Below are 16,758 nucleotides of genomic sequence, written 5' to 3'. Positions count from 1 at the left end.
CTGGTTTAATTATAATTATTTTTTTTATCATCCCCATTTTACAGAGGGGGAAATAAGACTAGTGAAGTGATTTGGTCAGGGTCATGTAGAACATAGTGGTGGAGCCAGGGTTTGAACTCAGGCACCCTTACTCAACAGTCCACAGGCTGAATCACTATACTCAAACATGTTACTTCCCAATATGGTGGAGGTGGCAGTTATTAAGTGTATCAGCTTCTGCAAATACATGTCTTTGACATTGTTCATTAGCTTTTGGCTGACCCTAAACCAACTATTTCTAGTGTTATTCAAACTTGCTTCACCTCTTTGTCCTAGGGCAACTTACTGTGTGAAGGGAAAAGCACTTTTGGCTTAGGTCAGAAGTGGCTGGTAATGGCATATCAGTAAAGCAGTTCTTAAAGGTTTTTGAGCATAAAGGTCTCTCCTCTTCCTTAAGACTTTCTCCATCTCCCCCCTCCCCTAATATATGGGTAAAACTTATACATTATGAAAAACCCTAGAAAGTGTAAAAAAATATAAAAAATGAAAATTTAAAAAACCACCTAAAATTTTACCACGCAGAATCACTCACTGTTAACTTTTGGTGTTTATTTTTAATGGCCTGATTCTAAGGGTGTTTGTGTGAACATACACATATGTTTACACCTATGTATGTATATTGAAAAGTACATGTCATTGCTTTAAATCAAAATGAGTTCACAATATGCATATTGTTTTCTAACTTGGTTTTTCCCATTTAATAGTATGTCTTGAACCTCCCTTCATATATTATAATTTACATCGTGTATCCTCTAGTGGTGTACATTTGGGTTTCTTCCAGTTTTGACTATTACAAACAACCTGTGATAAATCTCTGTGCATATGAAGGGGGTGGGGCATGTTATCCCCTCTTACTTACTCCCACCTTGCCTAATACTATTACTAAATCTCTAAAATGCATGAGTAAAGTATTCTTGGTTTGATTTTTAAAATTGGATACTAAAGAGAATCTTTTTGTTTTCCTGTAATCTTTGCCCACACATGACCTCAGTCTTCTCTGAGCATTTATTCCTGGCATTGCTGAGATCTTGCAGGTGACCCTGTGGCACTAATGAGAATGAGTTTGTTGGAAACACCTGTTAAATACTGACTGCTGTCACCTGAACAAAATACTGCAGTTTAAAGCAGCTTGTTGAATTACACTATTTTTCATTGTTACTAATCAAATGAATGTGTTATTCAAATTAATTAACATAACAGCTCTTGCTTATCACTATTTCTTTTTTTTTTTTTTTAAGGATTTTATTTATTTGTTTGACAGAGAGATAGCACAAGTAGGCAGAGTGGCAGGCGGAGGGAGAAGCAGGCTCTCCGCTGAGCAGGGAGCCGGACGCAGGGCTCCATCCCAGGACCCCAGGATCATGACCTGAGCCAAAGGCAGCTGCTTAACCAACTGAGCCACCCAGGCACCCCTGCTTATTACTATTTCTAACATCAGACTTAGTGATCTGTGCAGAGGGACTCTAGCTCAGACTTTTCAGCTGCCCTCCATGATTTTTTAATGCTTATTTTTATTCCCAGTAGACAGAATGATAATTAGAGCAGAGCTGGATGCCACTAGTCAGCTCTGCCTGGCTTTCTCTTATTGAACAAAGTGGGCTCACTAAGCATTACCCTCACCCTTCCCCCATTCCCCTATTTTGTTGAAGGGAGTGATAAGGAATCAGCACTTCCATACAGACTCAAGGTAAAGCCCACATGATTTCAGCCACACACTTCACACTTCATATTATATACTCTGCTTTTAGGCACTGGGTATGTACTGCTGATGCAGATATCACTGCTTGCAAGGATCTTACAGTTGAGGGGACGAATCCTCACAGCATACCTGTGAGGTCAGCTGGGAAAGCATGGCATCCGTCTTTTTTACAGATGTGCAAACTGAAGGGAAGTGACTTAGTGAAGCTTCTTCCACTGTTCGGTGACAAACCTGGGGACCTACACCTGAGTCCTCTGACTCCAGGTCCAGTGCTTTTTCAGAAATAACCAGATGTCTTTTGTTTTTCAGAAAACAATGTATTTTTTTATTTCATTTATTTTATTTTTTTAAAGATTTTATTTATTTGTATATCAGAGAGAGAGAGAGAGAGCACAAGCAGGGGGAACAGCAGGCAGAGGGAGAAGCAGGCTCCCCGCTGAGCCCGGAGCCCGATGCGGGAGAGTCTAAGGCAGACGTTTAACTGACTGAGACACCAGGTGTCCCCAGAAAACAATGTATTATGTACAATGTCAGGAATATAAATTGAATTTGTTAGAGCGTTTTTTTTTTAAAAGATTTTATTTATTCATTTGAGACACAGAGATACAGAGAGAGAGAGCATGAGCAGGGGGAGAGGCAGAGGGAGAGGGAGAAGCAGACTCCCTGCTGAGCCAGGAGCCCAATGTGGGGCTCCATCTCAGGACCCTGGGATAGTGACCTGAGCCAAAGGCAGACGCTTAACCATCTGAACCACCCAGGCGCCCAATGTTAGAGTTTTTAAAAGATTATTGATGGTGATAGAGAATACTGAAAGTCTAAATGTGCATTTTAACCATGTTTCGTTGGATTTTAGTTACAGTCTGGTGACATGCAGTCTTTTGCACAGAAGCTCCAGCTCCGGGTGCTTTCCATGGAGTCTTTGTTTCGAAGTCCACTAAAGGAATCTCTCTTCCGATCCTCTTCTAAAGAGTCTTTGGTACGAACATCTTCCAGAGAGTCCCTGAATCGATTTGACCTGGACTCCTCTGTGGCCACCTTTGATCCGTCCTCTGATATGGAGAGTGAGCCTGAAGACTCACTCCCTAATTTAGACAGTCTCAGCAAAGAACAGTTGATTCAGTGGTTGCGAAGAATGGAACAAAGGTTGAATAGCTACAAAGGAAAATGTTCTGAGGTAGGAGCATGACTTTTTTGCCTATATGAAAAGTTTTCCCATTGTTCTCTGATTCATGTTACTGTATGGTTTTTACTCTTGTGGTTGCTTAAACTGTTGATTCCCTAGATACACTGATTACGAAGGGTGGGTAGTTTGTGGCATTATCTAGTTAAAAGATTTTCAGGTAAACAGAAGCCCTTTGGCAAGACAGTTAGTAAAATTTTGGAGAGGATCACTGTCTGTAGCTTTCTGGTTTGCACATTCTGTGCCCCTTTTTTCCCCCTGCCCCTCTCTCCAAAGTTGCTTGGACACTTAGTGCACAGTGCATCGTTTTTCCTCCTCACATCCCCACCCTTGTTCATCCTCTAAGTGCTGTAGTTCCAAAATGACCTCTTCGGCCAACCAGATTTCCATTACTACTGATCCCAGTTATGTTTTAGGTAGTCTGATTTTCTGACACATTTGGTTCATGCTCATTATACCTACATTTAAACTTTGCTTCAAATGAATCTTTAACTGCTAAAGCCCTTGAGGATGACTCTCTGTGGTCTAAGAGAGGAAGTAGTCCTGCCCCATCTCTCTTTTCTATTCTTCCTTTCGGGCTGAATTATATTAGTTGCCCTGTGTAGTTAAAACAATTTATCTTCAGGAAAGCCTTTCTGGAGCAAGTTGCCCATGGATTTTTTTTTTAAAGACAATGCATAATGTTTTATTGTCTTAACAGTTTGTAACCCAGCATTGTAGTTAACTTTAAGTAATGAATAATAAAGTTCAAGGTTCGTATATAAAGTTAGCCATAACTTCTATTTCCAGTTATGGCTACAATATGTGTAGTTTTACCCTGCAGCCAAAAATAACAACAGAAACCCCTAATGAAACTATAAAATATCTTTTTAAAACTAGTACTGACAAAATAGAAAGGAAATATTAGGCGAAAATCTATCAGTTGGCTGGACTCTAGAGATGTAAACAGCATTAAAGCCATCTATTTCATGAGGTACTTGTGGAATCAGGCAACTTTTTCCTTTAAATTTCTTTTTCTTTTCTTTTCTTTTTTTTTTTTTTTTAAGATTTTATTTATTTGAGAGAGAGAGAGCAGGGGGAGGGGCAAAGGGAGAGAGAGAGAATCTCAAGCAGACTCCCGGCTGACCACAGAGCCTGATGCAGGGCTTGATCTCATGACCCTGAGCTCATGACCTGAGCCAAAATCAGGAGTTAGACGCTTAACCGACCGAGCCACCCAGGTGCACCATTTATTTTTTTTTCTATCCAAGTTAATAATGGTCCTGAATGTGTTGTTGTTGACTTACCCATGGCTTCTAAGTTTGAAGCTGGGGCAGTAGTATAATTAGTATTTAAGTATGCAAGACACTATGCCTTTTATGTTTATAGTGCCATTGAATTTTACACCGTCTCTGTGAAGTAGATATTAATTAGCTCTGTTTTGTAGAATAGGGATTAGAGACTCCTAGAGACTTAATCATAGAGATTAAATAATGTGCTTAAAGTCACACAGGTAGCAGTTAACAAACTGTGGATTTGATTTTAGGTCTTTCTGGTGGTTTCCATTCCTCTGTGCCACCCCAAGTCGAGTCATGCAGCCTATTAGGGATGAAAAGAGCACGTAGTCTTTGTTTTTTTTTAAGATTTTATTTATTTATTTGGCAGAGAGAGAGACACAGCGAGAGAGGGAACATAAGCAGGGGGAATGGGAGAGGGAGAAGCAGGCTTCCCGCTGAGCAGAGAGCCCAATGCGGGGCTCGATCCCAGGACCCGGGATCATGACCTGAGCCGAAGGCAGACGCTTGATGACTGAGCCACCCAGGTGCCCCGAGCACGTAGTCTTTGTCTCTGTCTTTCCTTGGCACTGTAGGTAACCAGGATAAAATAGTGCTATAAGTGACATCTAATTGTTAGGTTACTCTTCCACCTGTCCTACTCCCCACTTTTTGAATACCATTTTCCTATCCAGTAATAAAGATACCTAGCTTAAGGTAATAAGAGGAGGAGGATTGTGGTCTTTGGCAGAATTTTTTTTTCTTCTTTATTGCTGGACTCACCTTCCATTGCTGCTTGCCTCTCAAGACATCAGCAGATGTGTTTGGGGGCACATAGCAACCTTCCAAGGGAAATGGCAGGGCTCAGAATAGGGGAGTACTTCCTCCTAAAGCTGTAGCCTATGTCTTCAGAGTCCTCTTGAACTTCTAAAGTAGGGTCCAAATAATTCAGTGGAGCCATGTGCTTATTTTTCAGATGAATAATGCTAATTAGTAGATTAAAAGATTTGTTAATCCATAATTTCATCAGGTTGTGCTAGAATGTTCAAATATCCTATTTAATTAGGTTAAATGTTTAAACATCTCTTTAGGACCAAAATTACCAGTTTTCATATGTTGGTTATAAGTTCCTTTCCTCAGATTTTTACCTAGCCATAGTCACAGTTCCTATAATCAGAGACTTTTAGAGATGAATTACATGGTCTGTAATAGCCCAAAGCAAGAATCACCTGATGAGCTTGCTATATAAACACATATCCTGTCCCCCCTCCACCCCCAGTCTCATTCACTTAGTTTGGGGTGGGACCCAAAAATTTCTCCTCCTAGCAAGCTCCCAGGGGATGCTGTTGCTGGTGGTGACTACAGTTTGAGTAGTCTCTTCCCCTTGGGCAAATTGGCTTTAATCCCTACCCCATTCATAATTAAGTACTGAAATTTGAAGATTTATTTATTTGAGAGAGAGAAAGGGAGAGAGCAACGAGCCGAGCCGGGGGAGGGCAGAGGGAAGAAAGGGAAAGAGAGACAGAGAGACTCTCAGACTCTCCCCTGAGTTCGGAGCCCAACGTGGGGCTAGATTCTAGGACCCTGAGATCGTGACCTGAGCTGAAACCAAGAGTCGATGCTCAACTGACTGAGCCATCCAGGCGCCCCTAAGTAGTGAAATTTAAAGATGTATGTGTCTGAGGTGAAATCAAGTACAGATTTCATATCTTTATTTATAGTCAAGTTACATTTTACTTTTTAGAAACATATTTCTAATGTTTGTTTTGACTGTATATGCATCTAACTAGGTTGAATTATCTATAAAAGGATTCTTCTGATTTGTGTATTTGTTTACTTTTGTAAAGATATTTTAGCAGAGTTTAGAATATTTATTTAGGAATGACTGATGTTATTGGTGATTTTGTCTTTATTTTAGTTTGTTATAGCTTATCAGACTCTTCAGAGAGAGAAGAAAAAGTTACAAGTAAGTGATATCTTGGCTATGATACTGATTCATACATAATTTAAAAATTAGAGTCTTATCATAAGATAGTTCTGACCCTCACTTTTAATAATTCTCCATGTGATCCATGTATTTAACCTATTTTACTACTGGGGATTTTAATAAAGAGAGTGAGTGGAAAATTCCAGAGATTTTACCTCTGGTAGGGATGGGCTTTTTTGAGTTTTGGATCCCTGCAGTGTTCAAGAGGTTTGGATTTAAGGCATGTTTGCCTCTTTTAAGAAAACATGCTTTCTAGTGTCTCAGTCTGCAGGTTGAATCTTTGTTTTAGTTGTAGAGACATACAATCTTCTAAGCTTTCCCTTCTGTTTTTGAAATACCTGCAGACATTTCTGTTCCTTATCATTCTACCAGGGTCCAAACACAAGCATCCTCTCTCTTTTTTCCTGAGGCTGCTTCTTATAAAGCTCTTGGTCAAGTATGTGGAGAAAGAGGAAGCCGTTAAGCTCTTCTGGGTGACCCACCTTGGCCCCACTGTGTCACCCTGTTCTGTGGCTAGACATTTCCCACCAGGTATCCCAGGTGATAATTCACAGGTCAGAGCTAAGGGGAAATATCCACCCCACTTCAAACAGTGCCATCAGTTTGCTGTGCTAAGATACATAAATATTTATCATTTAGAATAATGCTTTACTAATTTCTGCTTCTGTCCTGTCTTGAGAAGGATGGAGAATTATATTCTTATATTTGTTAGGGGATAGCATTCTGTATCTCTGCTGTATCACTTACCATAAACATTTTTAAATCTTTTAATGGTAAAATGTATAGAAAATCATGCACAAAAAATATAGTCTTATTTTTTACAGTAAAAGTTATTTAAAACAGTTTAGCATTTTGTCCCATCTAAAGACACTTATTACATAACCCAAAAGTTATTTGTAAAGTGAGTTTTGGTAAAATTAATTTCCTCATGTACATTATCTTAAAATATTTAATCTACCATAAATAATCTCCATTAAGTACAAGATTAAATTTCCTGGCTTTGGTCTGGAGTATAATCAGTTCAGAATGGGTAACACCAGTTATTTATTGCTGATTCAGTGTCCTCATTGTCTATAACAAGTGTGAAAATTAGGTTATTACAAATAGAGTTTTTAGTTTGACAGTGTTTTCTTAAACATGAGGTCTTTTGAAATGGAGGGTAGCTCTGATTTAATGCATTGTATTATTAATATTCCATAAATTCATACTCAAAAGTTCATCTTATTCCTACTGTTTGGGGGTACCTTGCTTGTGTCTCTATGAATTGTCTCTGGAGTTTTATTTCTAGATGTATGTAATTCTACCACTAAGTGGCGGTAGAGAACTGTAGAGAACTGTGGTTGTATAGTCCCTGTGTAAAGAATGTTGAAGATAAAGTTCAATGACTTGTGCTCTTTTTTACTTGCTTTTCATTACTATGTCATGCAGTTGTTTGAACCAGCTTTTTTTTTTTTTTTCTTTTTAAAATTAAAGGGTATATTAAGTCAGAGTCAGGATAAAGCACTTCGGAGAATTGGAGAGTTAAGAGAGGTAAGTCGTAGTGATTAATACTCTGATAATTAAATCTCTCATATTTATCAGAATGCTTATACTTGCTGGGATAGTTTCATATATACTTCGTTAGTTATAGTAAAAACCAATCAGCCCAACCCCTAAGACCAGAGATCAATTCTTATGGTTTTATTTGTGTGATTTCCCTAAGATATATGCTGGTGGAATTTTTGACATAAGAATGCCTTATTTAGCAACAGAATATCATTTGCCAGCTTGACAGTCAGTGGCAACTTCCAAGGCTAACCTGTCTCTTCTATTAGATATTTGAGGCTTCTTTTCATTGTTCCTAGCCAACAATCTTGATAAAATTAAATAAAAATTATGTTCCTTGTAATTTTGGGGGGTAATTTTTACAGTGAAATATTAGAGTCCAGGCAGATATTTATCATTTGGAATCATACTTGACTCATTTTTGCTCCTGTCCTGTCTTGAGAAGGATGGAATATTGGCTAGAGGGTAGGATTCTATGTCACTGCGATATCATTTAAACATTTTGAAATCTTTTAATTGTAAAAATATTTTAATTGTAAAGTACAACAAATATAGAAAATCATGCACAAAAATATATAGCTTGTATGTGTATGGTGAACTCTATTGTAACCACCACTAAGGTCAAGAAATAGAATGTTGCCAGTCACCCTGAGAGCCACTCTGTGTTTCCCAACCCAGTCATAGCCCCTCCCTTTCTCCAAAAATAACTACTGGCTTTTGTTGTGCTTCTTGTGTCTCTTTAAGGTTTTATCACTGAAATGTGAGCCTCTAGGTATTACAGTCATGCCCATGTAAAAATTGTTTTGATACATCTTTTAAGTCTTCTTTAAATCTATACATCCCCGCTGCATCCGTTTTCCTTACAGGTCACCTGTTGAAGAACCTGATGATAAATTAGAAGACCCAAAATTACTCATTTGCCTTATTCCAGCATTATAAACACAACACTCTTAGAATAACAATACTATCACCATCAATTATGATTACTGAGATTAAATAAATTTTTATATACTATTTGTTTTTCCACCTTTAAAAATCTTTTTCCATATCTGTACTGTTAGATCATAAGCCATTACATATGTATTCTTTCCCTTTTAACCCTTATGAAAACCCTCGAAGGAAATACTAGTCAGAGCCACAGATTGACAAGTTTTAGTTCTTTTTTTATTTTTTTATTTTTATTTTTTATTTTTAAGATTTTATTTATTTGACAGAGAAAGATACAGCGAAAGAGGGAACACAAGCAGGGGGAGTGGGAGAGGGAGAAGCAGGCTCCCCGCCGAGCAGGGAGCCCGATGTGGGGCTCGATCCCAGGACCCTGAGATCATGACCTGAGCCGAAGGCAGATGCTTAACGACTGAGCCACCCAGGCGCCCCTAGTTCTTTTTTTATTATCTGCCTACTCGTATTAGTTTTCTATTGCTGCTGCAGCAAATTACCACAAACTTAATGGCTTAAAACAGCACAAATATCAGAAATTTGAACAAGTCTTACCAGGCTAAAATTAAGGTGTCAGTTGGGCTGTTCCTTAATGAAGGTTCAAGGGGACAATCTGTTTCTTTGCCATTTCTGGCTTCTAGAGGCTGCCATGTCCTCTGATGCATAGTCTCTTTCCTTATCTTAGAGCTATCAATGTTGCATCTCTACCCATTCTACCATAATCACTCCTCCCCTTCTCTCTGAACTCAGTTGGGAAAGGTTCTGATTTTAAGGACCCATGTTATTAGATTGGGCCCACCCAGATAATCCAGGATAATCTCCTTATTTCAAGGCTCTTAATTTGATCATGTCTGCAAATTCTCCTAATATGTTACAGTTTCAGGGATTAGGATTTGGAATCTTTGGGGCCATATTCTGCCTACCACACTGCCTTTAGTCAAGACTATAATCAACGAAATGGCCAGGAGACAGCTAATAAAGGAAAGGAGGAGAAATGAGGGGTCTAGAGGCCATATAGTAAATTGCTGTTTGGTGCATATCTATACTGTTTTTGTAGTAGCTAAGATATATTTTTGAATGAAAATCCTGGTTACAGTTACATGAAGAGAGATTTATTCAGTAATTTATATGTAAATACTAGGTAGATAAGTGAAGGTCTGGATATTTTAAATTTTGTTCACAAAGAAAAAAATTTCCTTCAACTAAATAGTATAACCCATTAAATCATGATTAGTATTTAATTGAACATTCAAAGTGCTATACGTCACAAAATGTTTTGTTTCTTTGGAATTAAAGTCTGAATAGAAGTTACATATTGTTTCATTAGTACTTTATTGACTTAGACTGGGGCAAAACAGTATAATGTTCCTTATTTTGTTATATCAAGATACTCAAAAAAGGTATCAGGAAAGGTATCAGGAAAGATGTTGGGTTTGAGGTTGGTGTTGAGGAGAGTAACTACCATGACTTCCAGTGCTCTGACAAAACCTCAGATGTGAGGCCTTCTGGCCAAATGTCTGCAATTTCATATTGTTGGAGCATTCACTGTATCCCTGGGGGTTGCAGCTTTCTATAAGTTTGCTGTGGCCGAACCAAGAAAGAAGGCATATGCAGATTTCTACAGAAATTATAATTCCATGAAAGAGTTTGAGGAGATGAAGAAGGCTGGTATCGCTCAGGGTATAAAATAATTTTGGAATGTAAAGAATTTCTTTGGGTTGAGTTCCATGGAAGTTTGTCACTGACCTGTTTGGGTTATGGAATAGTTTCCCTTTATAAGTAAACAACTAACAAATACTGTGGGCAGTAAAAAGAAAAAAAAATTTTTTTCAGAAAATAGTCCTTAGTATTTTATATATTCCTCATGTTGTTAGGAGTATATGCATGAGTAGAATCCATGAACATCTCTCCTAATATTTTCTGGGGAATAAAACAAAACAACAGTTCTGTATAGGCAAATATTATGTCTTATGTCAATTTCTAGCATATTAGAGATTTGTTAATGAATCAGATAAAGAAGTAAAAAGGTAAGCAAAAACATACCCCAACAGATACCCTGTAATTTTCTTCGCCTGATTTTGAATCTTAACATCAACAGATAATAAATAGGAATATCATACTATGAGAAGCTATGAAAATTATGAGCTCATCCAAGTAGATGGGGGGTTCTCTGATTTCCTTTTAAGGCCAGTTAAGTGGGGAATAAATGAAGACATTGTTTTAGATATTTCCTCCTTTCTCTGTCCTTCTGTCTGTGCATGGTGTGTTCTTTTTCTAGGCTCACCCAGATGCAGCTCGCTACGAGCAACTGCTGTTCTCAAAGCTAACTTCAGGGAGGGAGGGTTCATTTTTTGCAGCTTGAAACACATCCAAACATAATGGGTAGCATAGGGCTGAGATAAAAAATAGTTAAACAGTTAATTAGTTGGGATATAAGTAGACAGTTCTTTTTTTTTTTTTTTAAGATTTTATTTATTTATTTGACAGAGACACAGTGAGAGAGGGAACACAAGTAGGGGTAGTGGGAGAGGGAGAAGCAGGCTTCCTGTGGAGCAGGGAGCCCAATGTGGGGCTCCATCCCAGGACCCTGGGATCATGACCTGAGCCGAAGGCAGACGCTTAACAACTGAGCCACCCAGGTGCCCCTAAGTAGACAGTTCTTAAGTTTCTTTGTAGTCTTTACTGTTTATGGAGTGCTTTTTGGTAGAATAGGGTAAGGTAGCAGGGGGAGGGAGAAGAAGATAAGATTAAAGATGCTGCCATTGTATCCAAGGACTTCTTATCTACATGGGGAGATGAAAACGTTTAAAACCTGAAAACCATCATATAAATTGAGGAATTTTTATTGGCTGTTAGGGATGGCATGTAACAGAGTCTAGTATGGTAGGATGTAGAAAATTATTTGGAAAAAATGAATTTTAAGGAAAGTAAAGGACCGCATTACTATTAAGGAGATGTGCAACTGTTTCATACTAAAGAATTGGCCTGTGCAAAGTCATGGAAGACAGTGCTTTCCAGACTTTTGGATTTCATGGACTGAAAAACTACCTTCCAGTTCCTTCCAGATATGGGGGAAAGGAGAATTGTCATAGACCTGCAAACTTTCTTTTAAAGATTTATTTATTTATTTGAGAGAGAGCCCGAGAGAGTGTGTGCACATGTGGGAGAGGGGCAGAGGGAGAGAGAGAATCTCAAGCCAACTGGCCACTTAACTGAGCTGAAACCAAGAGCCTGATGCTCAACCAGCTGAGCTACCCAGCCTCCCCAGAGCTGCAAACTTTTATTTTTTCAAGTAAGGATGTTGAAAAGAAGAAACCAAATTCTTTTATTGTCATTATTTCATGAAAGAAAGCTTTTTCTTTCCTTTTTTTTTTTTTTTTTAATTTTTAAGTAATTTCTACACCCATCTCAGGACCCCGGGATCAAGATTCACATGGTTTTCTAACTGAGCCAGGTAGGCGCCCTGAAAGATTTTTTTTAATATCAAAAAAGATTAGGAAGGACATATTCTCAGAGTAAAGGACAGTTGTTGAAATGAAAGAAAAACTCTCTCTGTCGCTTTTCTGTTTGTTATTTCACCATGGGTCAGTGAAGACTTCATTGTGGACCTGTCCTGATTCAAAGACTGGCATTTGGAGACTACTGCTATGGGAGGAGTCAAGCCAGGAGTTTTTAGTGAGAGGCACAGTGCAAATGGGATCTTAGGGCAGTGTAGGTGTGGGGGAGAATAGAGTACAGTTAGTGCTTCAGTGTTTTGAGAGTTAGTAAATTTGAAACAATGCAAAAGGAAGGCGTTGCTTGTAAGTCCTTGAAAATATTGTTTGAGGAAAATTTTCTAGCAAATGTGTAAGGGATGGATTAAACCAGAGGAAGACTTGGGGTAAGAATTCTCTCTAGAAGGCTACTGAAGGAAATTAGTCATTGAAATTATAAAGATCTGGACTATGGTTATGGATGTGGAAAAGATAGGACTTAAACATTGTAGAAAAAGTAATACAAGAATTTGATTATACGCAGGGATTGACAAAGTTAGGTAAAATGTGACTGAATATTTTGAGCTCAGGGAATTAGAAAAGTAGGAATCCTAGAAAAATAGAGGGGTTTTGATGGGATATTTCCTATGTTCCAGATGTTACTCTCTAGGATTCTAATGGAGTAAATGTAAGGAAGAAGGACCGAGGATGCAAACTGAGTCCAGGGGGATAGATGCCCATAGAATCCGTAAGGCAGGTAGAGGAAATTAAGAGATACAAGTGTAGACAGGAGCCTGAAGCCGCAGAGAGCGGGTACCTCAACCAAGGAGGGAATTATTGGTGACTAGTGTAATAGAGAGGTCAAGATCATTGGATTTAGTGAGGAAACCTCATTAATGATCTAAAGAGAGTAGCATTCTAAATAATTTCAGGAACTTGGAATTTTTCTGGTTGGTAATCAGCTAGTTCAAGCTTTTCATTTTACAAATGAGGAATCTTCTGACTTTGGCTATTGACTGCTGTTGTGTATTGGGAGGAGGAAAGTTCTATTGGCTATGGCTATCTGTTTGGTATAAAACAATGTAGTTTTAGATCCAGTGCATATAAGGTAGCACAAGTAGTAATATGTCTTAAAGTAGGATAAAGTTTTTTTTATCTTAATTAATTGTTTTATCCTCTCCACATTATCATTACAGAGCAGTCATTACAGCTCTAAAAATATACTTTATTTTCTTGGATCTCATATTTTTTAAGGAACAAAATTATCCACTGGGATAAATACCAATGTTTTACCTGCTGATTCTTCTCTAATTATTGTGCTGATACCTCATCTTAAGAAAAATGCAAATCTGGATTGATCATGTTTTTAAACTTTGAAAACTTCAAGTTTGTATTTTTTTTGTTTTTTATTGAAAACTACTTACAAAACCTTTTATGTTTTAGGAGCTCCAAATGGATCAGCAAGCAAAAAAGCATCTACAAGAGGAGTTTGATGCATCTTTAGAGGAAAAAGATCAGCATATCAGTGTTCTCCAGACTCAGGTAAAAGAGTAAAAGAAAAAGAGTGGAATTTTTAGATAAAGAAGAATTAAAGGGGATTTGATGGGATATCTCATAGGTTCCAGATGTTATAAAATGACCTATTTTTAAAACTCTTGCTTTTTCTTAGTTGTTTTTCAGTATATTTTTTTTAATGTATTTTGTCTTTTGGCTAACTATGATATCATTGAAAATAGCAAATATAAAAATCAGCTTCATTGGGAGTAAATACTTTATTTTGATTTTTCCTCCCAGTATAATGATAAAGAGTATCTTTTACTCTGTCCCCTCTGTGTTTTATTTTATTTATTTTTTTTAAGACTTTATTTATTTATTTGACAGAGAGAGACACAGTGAGAGAGGGAACACAAGTAGGGGGAGCGGGAGAGGGAGAAGCAGGCTTCCTGCCAAGCAGGGAGCCCGATGCAGGGCTCAATCCCAGGACTCTGGGATCATGACCTGAGCCGAAGGCAGACGCTTAACGACTGAGCCACCCGGGCGCCCCCCACTCTGTGTTTTAAAGTACTATTGTGTACTTTCTTTCTCTCTCTCCCTCTCTCTCTCTTTTTTAGAGTGAGAGTTGGGGGATTCCGCACAGAGAGGGAGAATCTTAAGCAGGCTCCATACCCAGCACAGAGCCAGAAGGCAGGGTTTAGTCTCACAACCCTGAGATCATGATCTGAGCCAAAACCAAGAGTCAGACACTTAACCAGCTGAACTACCCAGGTGCCCCTCATTTTTTTTTTTCCTAAGGCATCTTTCTTTTTTAGGTTTCTCTGCTGAAACAGCGGTTACGAAATGGTCCGATGAATGTTGATTTACCGAAACCATTCCCTCAGATGGAACCACAGGCTGAAGGTGTCTCTAAAGAGAACACAGATGGTGATATAGAGCCAGTAGGTAAGCTTCATCTTATCGAAAGGGTAATTTAAAAGCTAGAGGAGGATGTTGACAGTTTCCAGGGCATGATGTGGGCTGAGGTAGAAGTGTCCTCCAGGAAGATGCAAGAGCTTCTGTTGTTTTGTTTCTTTGCTTGTTATTGTTCTTCAGGAGAACAAAGCTAAGTAATTGTTTTAAGACTTGAAAGTCTGTGTGTAGCACCACGTTTTCGTTGTAACTAAAATTCATTCTAGTGTTCTCTTCAGCAGCACATATACTAAAGTTCATTATATTACACTGTTTTATTGATACAGTAGCTAGATTTCATATAAACAGGTCAGTTCTGTTTAAGATGAATGAATTTGCTATTTTCATTGTTTGGCTATTTTAGTTTTAAAGTAATACTGCTTACATACTTCTACATTCAAAGATATCTATATTCTATTATTTGGTTCCTAATTAGAAAGGAAGAAATAGTTAAATTTTGTCTCAAAATCCAGTTATAGCCCTCCATATTCTTTGAGGCTTTAAGGTACATATTCAGTAAAATTCCCACTTTTTATTTACTGGCTCTTTCTCTCAAAGACATTTATGGTAAACTTTTAGTCCAGCCAGAGCCAGAGCAAGGTGCTGAGCAGCTGTCTGAGCAACGCCAGGCTATAAAGGGTCCTGAGATTCCCTTGGGATATGAAAACTTAACTCATAAATGTATGGAGAATGTAGAAAGCTGTACTTAACCAGAACTCCTCTCAGGGACAGATTAGAATGCATTGGAAAAAAATTCTTTATTAATCTTTTAGGGATAGGAGCCAGGACACAGAGGGCACTTTTGAATAACAAAAGATGGTCATCAAACTGTCTTTTAAGGAGGGTGAATTCAGTTAATGTTAGTTGACTACTGAGTGTTTTGTGCCATTTGGGCTGGGGCTGAACCCTAGGGAGGTGACTGTGCTCCTCAGCTTCTTGGGATACGGATCATACAGATAGTGAGAGTCGAGGTTGGGAAGGGTACTCCTCCCTTCTCCGTCTGGCTCAGAGCATTGGGGTGAGAATACACCCCTGTGTACTAACAGAGTAACTGTTCCCAGGGAGCCCTTCTATTCTTTACTGACCACCCCTGCCTGTGCTGCTTTATTGTTGATAGTGGTAGATGGAGCTTCTGCTAAAACACTGGAGGTGCTTCAGCAGAGAGTTAAGCGGCAAGAGAATCTCCTGCAGCGTTGTAAGGAAACCATTCAGTCACATAAGGAACAGTGTGCCCTATTAACCAGTGAAAAAGAAGCCCTGCAAGAACAACTAGATGAAAGGCTTCAAGAGCTAGAAAAGATGAAGGTAAAAGAGCAAATGAATTTGGTTTATGTAACCCTGTGAAGCCAGATCCACAGGTCCCAGCGTGGCCTGCACCTCCCTCCTCTGCAGAGCCTTCCCCTCCCTCCGTAGAAGGCACGGAGACAACTCCCACGCGCCCTGGGCTTCAGAGCACTTGCACCATCCTTTTCAGACGTCCTGTATACTTGGCTCTTACTGGACTGAGAAATATCCAAATTCGATAGAATGTTTAGAGTTCTCATATGAGGAGAAGCTTTATTAGAGATGGAAATGAATTTTTAAAATTTTTTTAGGAGCTTCATATGGCTGAGAAGACTAAACTTATCACTCAGTTGCGTGATGCAAAGAACTTAATTGAACAGCTTGAACAAGATAAGGTAAACCAATAAACCTTATGATACTAAAATTTGTCAGGGGGCCCCAGCATTCCCTTTTGGAAGCAGTTAGAAGCATTCAGCCTTATGCTTTCCAAAGTTATTTGTAGCTTGCTTCCATGAAAAATCTTTTTGTTGTAAGTTTGAAATTTAAATAACGGTTAGCATTAGTTGTGTATCATGTGAAGCTGATTCTCTGTGATTTTTTGATCCCAGTCAGCATTTTGATTCAGAGATTAGAATAGCTATTGCAAAAGAAATCTGTTTACAGGACCTACCTATTTTTCAGAGAAAAGTTGGATTTTTTATAGTTAAGGCATTACTAAATGTGAATGATATTACGTACTGTCTTCAGCGGAAACAGACGAATCTCTCAGATACACTGCCTAAAGTGAAGAAGTGGTAGTATATATATTAGCGTAAACAGAAGTTTCTGCAGATGAATTTTGGGATTCCTTTCAGGTGAGATTGGCAGTGTAGCGGTAGAACAGCAGCTGTGGTGATGGCAGCAGAGGCAACTGA

The 16,758-nt window shown here is 38.5% G+C and overlaps 1 protein-coding gene across 1 annotated transcript in view; it reads left to right on the top strand.

Moving 5' to 3' along the window:
- The window catches only part of GOLGA4 (golgin A4), a 104,343-nt gene that overhangs the window by 45,918 nt on the left and 41,667 nt on the right, over window positions 1-16,758 (top strand). Inside the window, exons 5-11 of the mRNA XM_078059182.1 lie at window positions 2,598-2,912; window positions 6,090-6,137; window positions 7,632-7,688; window positions 13,559-13,657; window positions 14,425-14,554; window positions 15,678-15,865; window positions 16,156-16,239. Of these exons, the coding sequence (XP_077915308.1) occupies window positions 2,598-2,912; window positions 6,090-6,137; window positions 7,632-7,688; window positions 13,559-13,657; window positions 14,425-14,554; window positions 15,678-15,865; window positions 16,156-16,239 (921 nt within the window). The remainder of the gene's footprint in view (window positions 1-2,597; window positions 2,913-6,089; window positions 6,138-7,631; window positions 7,689-13,558; window positions 13,658-14,424; window positions 14,555-15,677; window positions 15,866-16,155; window positions 16,240-16,758) is intronic.

Source organism: Halichoerus grypus, chromosome 1 (genome assembly GCF_964656455.1).
Source record: "Halichoerus grypus chromosome 1, mHalGry1.hap1.1, whole genome shotgun sequence".
In the NCBI taxonomy this organism is placed as follows: Eukaryota; Metazoa; Chordata; class Mammalia; order Carnivora; family Phocidae; genus Halichoerus; species Halichoerus grypus.
The sequence above is the reverse complement of the archived record's forward strand: the minus strand, read 5'-3'. Positions and strand labels throughout refer to the sequence as shown.